Source organism: Petromyzon marinus, chromosome 42, assembly GCF_048934315.1.
Source record: "Petromyzon marinus isolate PM22_M1 ecotype Great Lakes invasive population chromosome 42, UKy_Petmar_22M1.pri1.0, whole genome shotgun sequence".
NCBI lineage: Eukaryota > Metazoa > Chordata > Hyperoartia > Petromyzontiformes > Petromyzontidae > Petromyzon > Petromyzon marinus.
The window spans coordinates 13815766-13829463 of record NC_133708.1 but is presented as its reverse complement, the minus strand read 5'-3'; the positions used below and the strand labels follow the sequence as shown (position 1 = coordinate 13829463).

At 54.4% G+C, this 13698-nt stretch overlaps 1 protein-coding gene and 1 long non-coding RNA gene across 3 annotated transcripts; one reads left to right on the top strand and one right to left on the bottom strand.

The window, feature by feature from the left end:
- Positions 1 to 676: 676 nt before the first annotated feature.
- On the top strand, positions 677 to 13669 carry CFAP20DC (CFAP20 domain containing). 2 transcript variants are annotated; one of them, XM_032969778.2, is made up of 16 exons: positions 677 to 763; positions 1358 to 1605; positions 2924 to 3013; positions 3730 to 3823; positions 4328 to 4400; positions 4799 to 4913; positions 5280 to 5421; positions 6420 to 6542; positions 7794 to 7912; positions 8309 to 8729; positions 9125 to 9745; positions 10036 to 10151; positions 11107 to 11382; positions 12060 to 12142; positions 12717 to 12793; positions 13033 to 13669. In XM_032969778.2, the coding sequence occupies exons 2-16, from the start codon at positions 1585 to 1587 to the stop codon at positions 13137 to 13139; spliced, it is 2478 nt and encodes an 825-aa protein (XP_032825669.2). In that variant the 5' UTR covers positions 677 to 763; positions 1358 to 1584; the 3' UTR covers positions 13140 to 13669. The 2 variants fall into 2 exon arrangements, with proteins under 2 accessions (XP_032825669.2, XP_075929721.1); XM_076073606.1 differs by lacking the exons at positions 677 to 763; positions 1358 to 1605; positions 2924 to 3013; positions 3730 to 3823 and adding an exon at positions 3947 to 4229.
- Positions 5321 to 8435, bottom strand: LOC142930624 (uncharacterized). Its single transcript, XR_012946583.1, has 3 exons — positions 8330 to 8435; positions 6360 to 6558; positions 5321 to 5432 (listed from the first exon to the last, which is right to left on the bottom strand). It is a non-coding gene; the product is annotated as an uncharacterized LOC142930624 (long non-coding RNA).
- Positions 13670 to 13698: the final 29 nt, after the last annotated feature.

Here is a 13698-nt window from a genome sequence, read left to right as displayed (position 1 = left end):
GTGGTGTACCAGCCAGTCATCTCAGTCATCTTAGTCAGTCGACCCGTGGTACCTGGGTCTGCCCCGTGACCTCCTGCCCGCGGGCGTTCGACACTTCACGTGGCCTCAAGGTGCACATGGCCTGGCACAAGCGTCGTGGTGACGTTACCGCCACTTAATGGCGTATGGCGGTTGTTGTTGTAATCTGTGTGTGGCCGAAACGTCGTGATTTTTGTTGTTTTATTTTTTACCTACGTGACTTTACCGCATAGAACCAAAGAGTATCTGTGTGTGTGTGTGTGGAAGCGTAACGCTTTGTAGTGTAGTGCTTAGCGCTACGCCGCGCTACGAACCCGGCTACCCGAGTTCGATTCCCGCTCACGGCCACCACCGGTGACGATTATTTTAACCGGTCCTGGGCCTCCCCTAGGTCGACTCTGCCTCAAACGAGTAACTGGTGTGGTGTGAACATCGCCACTGGGGAGACAAAGGCGGCCGGGCGTGGTGGATCCAAGTCCTGGGCGAATCCGGGTAATACAGCTGGTAATATATACATTGTCTTTGAAACTGATTGGCGTACACCAGAGGCGGCAGCAGCAGCAGCAGCCTTCGTGATGGTGTAAGTCTCACCAGCAGTGTTAGACCAGAAAATACTGGCGACGAGGCCACTTGCCTCCTCCTCCTCCTCGCCGCCCACGGGGAGGGAGTTTCACAGCAACGTCTGCGTGTGATCCATCAACCCTCTGGTGATGTGTGAACCCGGAGAGCCGAGTTCTGTAACGAGGTAGGCACTGAGAAGGGGTTGACAGGTGTGGGTTGTCCATCATCCAGCAGTTCATTAGCAAAGAGGCTGTACGTTTAATTTTTTTATTTAAAGCTTTCGTGACTGCAGTAATTCATATTCTTAGCTCTTTCGATAAAGTCACGTTGAAGGGAAACAATAAAGTAATAAAATATATGATTGGTTTATATATTTTATTATTTCATTGTTTCCCTTCAACGTGACTTTACCGAAAGAGCTAAGAATATGTACGTTTATTGTCATGTTTTAATTGCAGTAATTATGGTAAATTAAAGGCAGCTTTCCCACGAAGGTGCTTTCAAACAAATGTATTAATCAACACGTAAATTAAGTCCGTCTGTCTGTAGGCCTTACAGTCGCATTAGTTTAAGTGTGGTTTGACCATACTTCACCACACTTTGCCGAGCCTGCCCCGCGAGCCCTGCATGGCGAGAAACCCAAGAACCGTAACCCCGCGTCGCGTCTCCATGGCAACGGACGCCAACACAAACAGTCGAAAGTGGCGCGGTTTTCAGTAAAAAAAAATTTGGTTACAGTTAAAAGTTAATTCGTTACAATCTACTTAAACTTCGACAGGTCTCGGAGCGGAATCCGCACGCGCAACGCCGAGCGAAACGCTGTTCCAGGCAAAGGAGAAAGGGTCGGGCCTGTGTGCTACGTGAAGCCTCGTTGTCGCCTGGTGGGGCTGCCGCCTGGGACGCAGGGGAACCCCGTGGCCCGGGCCTGCGGGGATCCGAGCGAATGCGGCTTCTCTACGTGACAGGGATACACCAGGGCACGGCGGGGAGTCGTGAGGATCCACGATGTTCAAGAAAGAGTTCCAGGTGTCTGCAGGGCCCCCTTGTGTGGAATTACAACAATGCGCTTCATTTATATCGGGAGGCGTTATTGAGTCTCAAGACTTTTTTAGAAGCGTGCTGCCACTTGAGACGTTTTGGTCACTCGCCCCATTCATGAGTTTGGCTTAGCGTGGATGGACACCTGGCTGAGAAAACGCACGCGTTTATTACGATCAGCCATTTTCTATCTACTGCTGGATGAAGCCCCCCCCAGTGGTTGGGATGAGCTGGTCTCATTGCTCGTCCCCACCGCGGGTTTCTTCTCCTTCATGATCCCTCCTTCGGCTGCTATTCTGTTCCCGGTCTCGTTAGTCGTCATCTATAGCAACAGCCTGTCCTTGCCAAGCCCACCTTTATCAACGCTCGGTGATGCCACGTCTCTAACTTGCGACTCTTCTGAACCTTTTGTCCAAGTATACATTCCAACGTTGGGCCAACGTTCCGTGTTTGCCGGGGTTCCTCCTCTTCCTCCCACCTCTCAGTGCGATTCCCAACAATGCCATCACTCCGCCGCGTTTCTTTGTGCGCCATTCAGCCCCACGTTCTGTTTTCTTGGTCACGTTTCTGATCCCGCGTCACGGACAATTATACGATCTAATTTTAAACTCCGCCTCGGGTTTGTTGTTTTTCACAGTGCTTTGACCTGTTTTTGCTTCGTTTCTATATTTCATAAGTTTGATCTCGGCCCGCCTTTTAAGTTTTGCCTGAGGTATACTGACAGTAACTCTCCCAGGAAAACGTGCCAACGTTGACGCACCCATGGCATGTTTACCCAGCTGTTCTTTTTATATCGAACTCGTGCATTACATTTGCTTGCTCATATTTATCTTTAAGCTCATATTAGCAGTATTCCCTGAATTATATTGTCTACTTTTGGTTTAATTCAAGGGGCATGCATTCATAGAGCGCTCAGAGACACCCTGGAAAATAAGGCAATATACTTCGATTTAAAGCTTTCGTGACTGCAATGATTCATCTTCTTTGGTTCTTTCGGTAAAGTCACGTAGAATGAGAATAAAATAATAAATTGATAAAATAAAATAACACAATAATATTATTTTTTTAATCAATTTTTTATCAATTTATTATTTTATTCTCATTCTACGTGACTTTACCGAAAGAACCAAAGAAGAAGGCAATATACTGTATAAAAAATTTCATAATTGAACAAACCACAATTTATAACCCATGAATATGATCCTCGTCCTCATAGGACCGCCCCGGTGTCTGCATATGACCCCCAGTGTGGTGCAGGCTTCACAGAGTCCCCCGCTGATGACTGTTAATGTTGTCTCTTGGTCAGGGAGGGGAAAGCGTGGAGGTGTTCAGTGCCCAGGGCAAAGACCCCACTGCACGATGGCACCTACATGGGGGCCCCAGCTGCATCCAAAAGGTGAAATGCCCCGTCTTGTCCTTGACCCTCCGCCATCCAGCACCCCCACCTGCACCTTTACAGCAATACCAGAGAACTCACACTGGACCCGGTGTGCAGGCTAACGCCATATGCGTTGGTTATTCATGAATATGCATTTGTAAACTCGTGATGTATATCGATTTAAAGCTTTCGTGACTGCAAGGATTTATCTTCTTTGGTTCTTTCGGTAAGGTCACGTAGAATGAGAATAATAACAGTCGTCCCGACAGGTCTGTACCTTTCACCTGAAGACGGCCGCTTGCGTTGTGGCCGAAACGTCGTGAGAATTTTATTGTGTTATTTTATTCTCATTCTACTTGACCTTACCAAAAGAACCAAAGAAGATCGTGATGTATACGCGCAGCATTAATGTCTATCCACTACTGGTTGAGGGTCTCCCCACAACGTGTCGTGAATGGAGGTAGTTTGACCATACTTCACCACACTGGGCAGCGTGCGTTGGTGAAGTGGGGGGTATCCCAGGACTCGCTGAGATATCACCCGCCACTGATGTTATAGTCCTGGCCGGGAATCGAACTCCTCAGGTCGCTGGCTCTGAGAGCAGTGTGATAACCACTGCAACACTGCCTCCCCTATCATTTGCATATCATTTGCATATGATTAAATAAACGATGGGCTTAAACGTCCCCGAGCGATGCGGGGGCCTCACCGTTCATGGTGTCGCGCTTCTGCAGGTCTTCGCGCGCGACGTGCGGGGGTTCGTGTACACGCTGGAGGGCAGCCCCCAGATGACTCGCATGCAGCTCCCTAAGGACTCCCACCAGCAGCGTAAGTCACCCCCACACGGACCCCGAGATGGCTGGATCCAGATGACTCGCATGCAGCTCCCTAAGGACTCCCACCAGCAGCGTAAAGTCACCCCCACACGGACCCCGAGATGGGTGGATCCAGATGACTCGCATGCAGCTCCCTAAGGACTCCCACCAGCAGCGTAAGTCACCCCCACACGGACCCCGAGATGGGTGGATCCAGATGACTCGCATGCAGCTCCCTAAGGACTCCCACCAGCAGCGTAAGTCACCCCCACACGGACCCCGAGATGGGTGGATCCAGATGACTCGCATGCAGCTCCCTAAGGACTCCCACCAGCAGCGTAAGTCACCCCCACACGGACCCCGAGATGGGTGGATCCAGATGACTCGCATGCAGCTCCCTAAGGACTCCCACCAGCAGCGTAAGTCACCCCCACACGGACCCCGAGATGGCTGGATCCTAACCCTTGTACTGACCCTGACCCCTGTGTCCCCCGTTCCTCCCGTCCCCACGTACCAGTGAGTCTCCTACAGCCGTACCTCGCCGTGCAGCTAAACCAGGCGGCGGGCAGTGATTGCTCCCTCGAGCTGCTGTGAGTGGCACCACACGACACTTTCCCATGCACACACACCTACAAAGACAAAGATCCCCCCTATGGCCTTAACTGACTTTTGAGGATAGTCCTGTTAGCGAGCACCTATGAAGGCCACCGCGGCACACGAGGAGGTGGGTGGCCAGCACCACGCCGATGTATACACACCGCAACAGGTTCTCATTTTGAGACTGAGTCGACTTAGGGGAGGCCCAGTACCGGTTCAGATATTTGTTACTGATTTTGGCCGTGATCGGGATTCGAACTCGATTTGCTAAGTTTGGAGTGCAGCGTGGCAACCGCTACATGCGTGCACATACGCACGTACACGTGTGTACACGTACATATGGCCCTCCTCCACCCGAGTGAAAAGTGTGCCCCCCCCCACCCCCGTGTAGTGTGCAGGACCTGGGCGCCACGCGCAGGAGGCTCTACCTGTCCACGGCCCAGCGGGAGGTGGCAGGGACACAGCTGCATGCTCGCCTGCCCCTCGCCTCGCTTCCCCGCAGCGTGGCAAGTGCACAACACCAAATTTCTGTTGCCAGACTCCTCACGGGCTCCCAGAAATGAGACCACATCACCCCAATCGCTAGCTCTCGATCTGATGCCGGGTCAATTGCATGAACTTAAAGCTCCATGGATTTGCTCCTCCCTACCTCTCCCGCTATCATCTCACTCTAGTCCCCTCCACGCCCTCTCCTACTTTTCCTCTCTCACGTCTCTGTACTTCACTCCACGCACTCTCCTACCTTCTCCCCTCTCATCTCACACTGCTCATCTCCACGCACATGGTCTGTGTGGTCAGTCACATGCTCGGGACATGACAACCGGGCGATTGGTAACGCGGTGAGTGTGTCGTGTGCGATGCGGCACATGTAGTGGTGTGTGCTGGTGCTGGACCTGGCCTCGCTGAGCTCCCTCGCCTTCCCGGGCAGCACCTTCAGCTCCCTCGAGGGAGTTGCCATCTCCGCCAGCTGCCGCCTGCGGAAGATCCTCACCTTCAAGACGGCACCCTTAGATGGTGAGCGCGGGCTAGGGGTGGGGGGACACCGGGAATCACGTCGACGGAAATTGGCAAATCATGGATTCGAACACAAAAGGTGGAATCCACTCATCATATTCAGCCACGATGAAGGCCTCCCTAAGCTGTCGTAATCACTCGTGGTGAAGCAACCATCCATCTGTCTCCCACAAACAAGCCCATTTCGTTATTCCTGTGGTAGCCTCTGCTTCCCTTGCCTCGACCAGGGATCATCTTCCCTTCTGTCCATAACCTGTTCTACCCAATCCCACTGACTCTTCGTGAGCAGTCAATGTGATGTCTCTCTAACTTGCTTATGTTCTCTGATTCATGTGTTCCTCTGTCTCTTTTTTTACATCAACATTTGTTTCATTTATCATCGTCATTGTCCATGCTTTCTGATCCATATGCCATAGCGTGTAATACACACAACACTTATTTTCTAGGCACATAGCTATGTTGCTTTTCATTGCCAGATTTCCAAAATCACTACAACCCACTCTCGTCCACCTCATTATCCTGTAAGTTGATCACGCTTCAATAACTGTCCTAGGTTCACATACTCTGCTGTGTTCATCACCTGTGTCCTCTTGTGAATCTGGTACAGGGAGGTGGTATTTTGTATGGGGGGGAGGAAGAAGCTAGTATGAGAAGTGGAATTAACTACAGGAGAGGTATAATTCAATATGGTTAGCACGGTGGGGGAGGGGGAGAGTATTGAATCTATTACTGGGAAAATAACCTGAAATTGGGCGTGGAATAAATAAACACGCATTTGTTACTCCTGAAGTTTCCGTTAAGATTCAGGGACATGGGACACCACAGCCAAGCAGGAAGGCAGCGAGAACTGGCATCAAACATTTCCTAAGCTCCGTGGCCCTATATTTAGATGTTCAGCCAACTTTATTCATGAGTGATTGCGGAGTGGAATCTGGTACCAGTGAAGTTGAACTCAGCAGGGAGGATATTTGTGAAGAAAGCTCTCTTGGTTTGGGCAGGGTTCCCGTCTCCTCGTGCCTTCCAGCTGCCGCCCGACGTCGCTCAGGTGACGCACCTGCTGGACGCCACCGCCTTCCGCCCGCAGGACGCCGGCCCTGGCGACCAGCTCGCCGGGGCCTCCGGTAGTCATGCCATGCCCTGCACAAAGATAGAGATCCCCCACATAGCCTTGACAGACTGTTGGGGCAAGTTCTGTTAGCGAGCACCTATGAAGGCCAGCACTGCACATGAGGGAATGGGTGTCCAGCACCGCACCCGGTCACCTTTGTCTCCCCAGCGGCAATATTTCCACATTGTACCAGGTACTCATTTGAGGCTGAGTCTACCTAGTGGTAGTCAACCCGGGCCCTCTACAAGCACCAAGACCCCCGACAGTCACACATTCTCTGTGTACACACAGAGGCCTCTGGTAGTAAACCTGTTCCGTTTACATGCACACACACGCACATAGTAGCCTCCGATATTCACTCATCTCCCTTACACACAAAGACCTCTCTGTAATAGTCAACCGGTGCCCTCTTCATATGCACACAGAGGCCTCCGGTAGTCACTCCTCGCCCCTATAACCAATTCTAACCACTGTCTGTAAATTACGAGAAACTCTGACACACAAGACTAATAACAATGGAAGCAAAAGGTGATATCCAGTGACAGGTGCGATTGTGACCATGGGATCGATCCTCCCAGAATGCTCTGCTTTTCAGGTGACATCTCCATGCTGCGTGCATTATGCACACAGCCTTGTGTTATAGGCGGGACAACATCCAATTGTCCTGCGACTGCTGTCTAAAGTAATATGGCCACAGTGATGACGATTTTGAGTTGGGAGTCTCTCCGTTGCACGTTGGATGCATTTACTAACAATCATCTAGCGCGTGCAGCAAGTAACGACAAAGCAAACGTTTAAACGTGGAGAGGTGAGGTGCAGTGGGCCGCGAGGGCCGGATGCTGGGAAGCTAACTGTGCACCCCTCACCTGCCTGGGCACCCATCACCTGCCTGGGCACCCCTCACCTGCCTGGGCACCCATCACCTGCCTGGGCACCCCTCACCTGCCTGGGCACCCCTCACCTGCCTGGGCACGCCTCACCTGCCTGGGCACCCCTCACCTGCCTGCGCACCCATCACCTGCCTGGGCACCGCTCACCTGCCTGGGCACCCCTCACCTGCCTGTGCACCCCTCACCTGCCTGCGCACCCTTCACCTGCCTGGGCACCCCTCACCTGCCTGTGCACCCCTCACCTGCCTGGGCACGCCTCACCTGCCTGGGCACCCCTCACCTGCCTGCGCACCCCTCACCTGCCTGGGCACCCCTCACCTGCCTGCGCACCCCTCACCTGCCTGTGCACCCCTTCCCTCGTTCTGCACCCCCAGCATCTCGGGCGGGCAGTGCCCGCGGGGCCCCCCCGGAGTCGCACATCGCCTTCGGGTCCCGCATGCCGGGCCGCGCTCCACCCTCCGGCAGACAGGCAATCTCAGCCAGGGCCCGGGAGGTCAGAGTTAGGGAGCGCAGAATCATGCACGCACACAAGTACATGCACACAAACACACGTGTGCACGTGCACGTGCGTAACACACGCGTGCGTGCGCACGTATATCACTGCGCGCACGAACGTATCGTCATGCACTGCACGCGACGCAGGTGCAAGCACGCGTGCAGGCACATGAAGATAACTACACACACGCACGCGTACGTATCCGTGCGCACGTGCAGTACAAACGCACGTGCCCATACACACACATGCGGAGGCACACACACAAGCACACACCTGCATGCACACACGAATTAACAACACACGCACATGAACACGCGCGCCACTTTGCTGGCAAGTGACACTCCCTTGCGCACCTGCCTCCTCCCCCTGCCGGGTGCCGCGCGTGTCACGCAGCCCAACACCGCTGCTACTCACAGGCAGGCAGAGGACCAGGCCAAGGAGCCGTGCCCCCCTCTCAGACCCTCGCCCGGCCGGCGTGCCCCCCTTGTGGCCAGCCCCGCCAGGCGGGCCCAGGGCTCACCACACCAGCCCCGGCCACCGCAGCGGGAACCGTCGGGCGAGCGCGCAGGCTGCGGTGGAAGAAGTGGCAGCAGCAGCAGCAGACGGAACCGGATCGAGGGTGCAGATCCGGATCGCATTCGCCTGCAGGGGAACTCCCCCACGGTCACATCGCTCGTGACGAGGTCACCTGGGATGAGGTCACCTGTGATGCGGTCACCCGAGATGTCACCTGTGATGCGTTCGCCTGACATGTCACCTGTCCGGGAGATGTTGAGGATCAGCATACCGGTGTCAACTCCATCGCAGAGCACAGGTGAGCTGTCTATGCCATTCGGCACATCGGGGTGCGTCGGTTGAGGATCGTCGGTCGAGGATCGACAGTCACGCTCGCGATACGCGCGTCAGATCGCGGCTTCAACAGTCGATCCTATTCGTCGTTTGCGTGGAGCGTGCGTGCGTTGATGAGATCTGCTCGTTTGCAGCAGTGAATAGACCGTGGCTAATGATATGTTGTGCGTGCATATGTATGCAGTATACTAGAGAGCTACCTGAGAAATAACAAAAGTATGAACCAACGTCCCAGCGTCGGTGTATGAGCGCATACATGTGTACAGTTTACTAAAGGTCACGTGCGTGTGTACACTCTAATATAATGCACACACTTCACACACACACCACGTGTACGCCGACTATCGTTGATCGTTTCAGACGGGTGGAAGTTTCCCAAGCATTTGGGCGACGATCTGGACTTCCATTGGGGCAGGAGGCCCCTCCCGCGCTCGACCCCCGACCCCCTGCTGCACCTGAATCTGGGCGGCCTGGACAGTGATGGGGGCAGCTATGAGGGGAATGAATTTGAAGGTGACGCAGGAGGAGGTGACACGGAGAATGACGCAGTCAGTGACATGGTAGGTGACACGGGGAGTGACGATGAAAACCACGCGTCACTGGGGCCCGACTCGGAGAGGGAAGGAGGGGCGCTTTTGGACCCTAAAGATGGGGGTTCCACGATGACCAAAATGTTCACCTTTTCGTCCGTCCCGCGTGCGGTGTGGGAGCGAGGAGGCTGCTCCCCCTCCACGTCCCCCGCTCCCTCCCCCTCCTCCTCATCGGGGCCCCCCGGTCTGGGGCACCACTTCGGAGCCTCCCCCCTCAGAGCCGGGGCACGGCTTCCTGCCCCACCCACCGTGGCTCCCACGCCCAGCAGCGGACTGCCCAGTCCCAGTCAAGGCCTGCCCTCAACAGCCCTGCCCTCAACAGGACTTCCCTCAACAGGCCTTCCCTCTACAGCCCTGCCCTCAGCTAATGCCAATACCAGCACGAATGGAGGTTAGTGAGGGCAACGACCGGGTCACTGCAGCCGTCTCAATTATCGTGACAATGATTATGATGATAATGCTCTTCGGGAGATAGAGAAGAGTCTCGCTGAGCCTCAGGAGCCTTGAGACTCGGAGAGACCAGTTGATCTCAAGGAATGCCTCAGCGAGTCCCGAGTCTCAGGACTGGGTAAATGTGGGTGGAACGGTTTTTCCACCCTCCAGGTTCTATGAGTTGTTGTGATCCTGGACTCGTGATGGTAAATAAAACCTTGTTATTAACGTCGCTCCCTGCATGTGAAGCCGGGGAGATGGGGGCAGAGGGCCCAGGAACCGGCGGGAGGAGCGGGGACCCGGGCTGGACCGCGCGCATCACACGCCGCTCCCTCCGGGAGGTGGCGACGCCCAGAGCAACAACGGTGAGCGCTGTCCACTGCAGCCTCGCACGACGGCCGCACACAGACAAAGGTCCCCCGTTGAGGCAAGTGCTGTTAGCAAGCAGCGCCTATGAAGGCCGGCACGGTGCTCGAGAGAGTGGGTGGCCAGGACTAAGTCCGGCCGCCTTTGTCTCCCCAGTGGTGATGTTTACACATCGCATCAGGCACTCATTTGAGACTGAGTCGACCTCGGGGAGACCCAGGTCTGGTTCAGATAATCGTTTCTGGTGTTGATCGTGAACGGAATTCTAACTCGGGTTACTGGCTAACCGTTACACTTCCGCAGTGAAGCAATTAAACCACAGAGTAACACCGTACCAATGAACCGGTTATCATGCAGTAAAATGTTAATTGCAATAAAATGCACAATTTCGGTGAAATCATGAAAGCCTCTGATCATATTGAAATAATGAGGCCCAGAAATGGGTCACTGAGTAGACAATGTGCTTTTTTTCAACAATGTACCAAAATTCAACACGGTTACCAAAAATGCAATGTGCCAGCAAGTTTTAAATCTTTTACTTTTAATGCAAATTTGTGTACGCTTAACACATTTATTATTTTGGAAGGGTTTTGTCTGGGACTTGATGTTCACTAATAGATAACTATTCACGTGCCAATTTAAGATCGTTTATCCGAAAACATTCTTAAAATAAATATTTTTACCAGGGTACAATGGTGTGTATGGTATGAAGTGTAGTCTCCTCCTAACTGGCCTCTCTATCCATGTGCTATAAAGGAGTGTCACTACCTGAAACGCCACCTGTTATGTATTTTATTCCTTTATGACTTTTTAAAAAATGAACTATTCTGTCACCTGGATTCCGTGTTTGATTATGATGGTAATTGTGGTTGTGCTGTGGTGAGAACCACTGACTCACAATCAAAAGGTTTCCAGTTCAAGCCCAGGTCTCTCTGCGCGTCCCCCCGCATTTAGAACAGGAACGGTGCCGTTCCACCGTCCTGGGAACCGGGCACAGCGGGGGTCCACAGGGCCCCCCTGGGCCCCCCAGACTCGCTGGAGGCCAGCGTGCTCGCCAGCCTCCACCGGCAGCAGTTGGCGGAGGCGCGGGGCGAGTGGGGGGGCGGCAGCGCCAGGGGCCCCCCGGTGGGGCACGAACGCGCCCTCATGAGTTTCGGCAGCGACAGCGAGAGGAGCCTGAGCAGCGACGACGCCGGGAGCTGTGTCCTCATGGGCCCGGGGACCCCAGTGGTGTGACGCTACACGCCGCCCCCGACAGAGCCGCACCTCAGTTATAGCATCGGCACAGATAAAATGTTACAACTACACCACAGCAATAGGATTAACACTGCTACCTACAGCAGGTACGAACACTTCCAAACGTCATCGTTTGACTGGGACAGTCCCATTTAATTCAAAGAGGCTGTCCGAGTGCCCCTCCTATCACCCCCTGCGCCGGACCGAAACATTTTTGAAACTCCGGATTTTGCCTTGATTTTAAATATTCCTGGCCTCGTGCTCGACTCAACATACGAACGGCAGGTGACGCTGCCTGACGCAGGTGCAAGCGGGACACATGAGCAGTGTTACACAGATCGGCCACTCACTGCGTGGGTGGGGCTCGTGGTTGAGTGGGTGGGGCTATGTAAAAGTGGGCGGAGCTGAGGGAGGAAGAGGCTGCCAGCTTACCATGCGACCTGAGTGAGTCTCCCAAAAGTTTTGTAGCTTTATCATTAACACGGCTACAACAGCGGCACTGGCACGGGATCGACATTTGGAGCTGCCCCCACCCGCTCCCTCCCCGAGTCGGTGAGGTGAGGGGGCACTCTGAGTGATGGTACGATTGCCAGGGCCCCCCACATTTTTCCCCCTCTTTGACGCCTGCCCCCCTCCTCCTGCTACTTGTGTCCCCCCCCCCAAAACCCCAGGGCTCGCGGTATCAGCAGGAGATGCAGCTGCTGCTATCGCGACGGACGGGCGATGAGGAGGACCTGGCTCAGTCCTCCACGCGGTGCGCACTGCCAGCCACAGTCCTGACCCTAGCACTAACACTGACCCATGACCCTAACTATAATCAGGATTTCTATACTGACCAATGCACAATCGTTGACGATACTGACTATGTAACTCACAAAGATCCTCGCACTAACCTTCACCCTAGCACTAACATTGACCCCTGATCATAACTGGCTGCAGCCATAATAAAGACATGAACACTGCCGCCAGTATTAACACTGACTCCAGCACCAACACTGCTTCGAGCACTAACGCTGCTGCTTGCACTAACAATGAACCTGAAACTAATTATGAACATAATTTCAAACTGAGTTCGATTCTAGGTCGTGGCTAATATCAGTGTCGAATATCTGAACCAGTCCCGGCTCTCCACTAGGTTGACTCAGCCTTAAACGTGTAAATTGTGTCGTGTAAAACTTCAGTACTGGGGAGACAAAGGTGTCCGGGCGTGTTGTTGGCCACCCACCCCCTCGTGTACTGTGCAGGCCTTCATAGGTGCTCGCGAACAGCACTTACTCCAAAGGTCTGCTAAGGCTACATGGGGGATCTTTGTCTTTGTGCGTGAGTAGGGGGTACAGCCCCCCCATCATCCTGCCCAGTGAGAGGATGCAGTTCACAGTCCGCGACAGCGTCCATAGCAGCCAAGGTGACACCCTCACCACAACACTCACTCCACACAGCACAACATCCCACACACCGCTCACCACTCCGAGCACCGTACACCATACCGACCAACACAACCCACTCAGCACACCGTATGCTGCTCATCAGACAGCACTCATCACATCATACGCCTCTTCTCACACCGCTCATCACCGCTGACACGACTCGCCATTCACGACACCGCAGCTCTCACCACGCTCACCGCGGGGCCGTTTGCCGTAGACGCCGCCCCCGCTGGTGAGGAGGACATGCTGGAGCTGCTGTACGACCCGTGCCTCGACTGCTACTTTGACCCCGTCAGCGGGAAGTACTACCAGCTCCGCGACTGACGGGCCCTGGCTGGCCTCACACAGGACCCACCCTCCACAAAGAACATCGACAGGGCCCACCCTCCACATGGGGCCCACCCTCCACGCGGGGCCCACTTTCCACGCGGGGCCCACCCTCCACACGGCCCACCCTCCACGCGGGGCCCACCCTCCACACGGCCCACCCTCCACAGGGCCCACCCTCCACACAGGACCCACCCTCCACGGGGCCCACATCACACAGCCTCCATCTGCACCCCCAAGGGTTCCACACCCCCTGTGGTTTTCTCTGAGGTCCCCTTGGTCACTTTGTTCCCCTTTGCCGAGTGCCGCTCAGTGGCTAGAGCTGAGGGATGAGTGGCCTCCGCCGATTCAAGATGAACGATGGCGATGACGACGATGACTATAGGGTGAGAACGTCTGTTTGAATCGTCGCTCTGAGAGTCGCCGTGTCTCGGTCCCTCTTGGTTACTCCTCTCTCTCACTGTGACGTGCGGCGTAAGGTTAGGGTTACGTAAATAAACCTGCCGCGGTGCTAGCCGTGATGATAATGGATCTCTGCATGTGAGTTCTGGCCTGT

Bases quoted from the DNA above. Each gene is read 5' to 3' on its own strand.
- CFAP20DC (XM_076073606.1), top strand. From the start codon at position 3,947: ATGACTCGCATGCAGCTCCCTAAGGACTCCCACCAGCAGCGTAAGTCA. The intron at 4,914-5,279 runs GCAAGTGCACAA...CGGCACATGTAG, and splicing joins CCTCGCTTCCCCGCAGCGTG to TGGTGTGTGCTGGTGCTGGA. The intron at 7,913-8,308 runs GTCAGAGTTAGG...CGTGTCACGCAG, and splicing joins TCTCAGCCAGGGCCCGGGAG to CCCAACACCGCTGCTACTCA.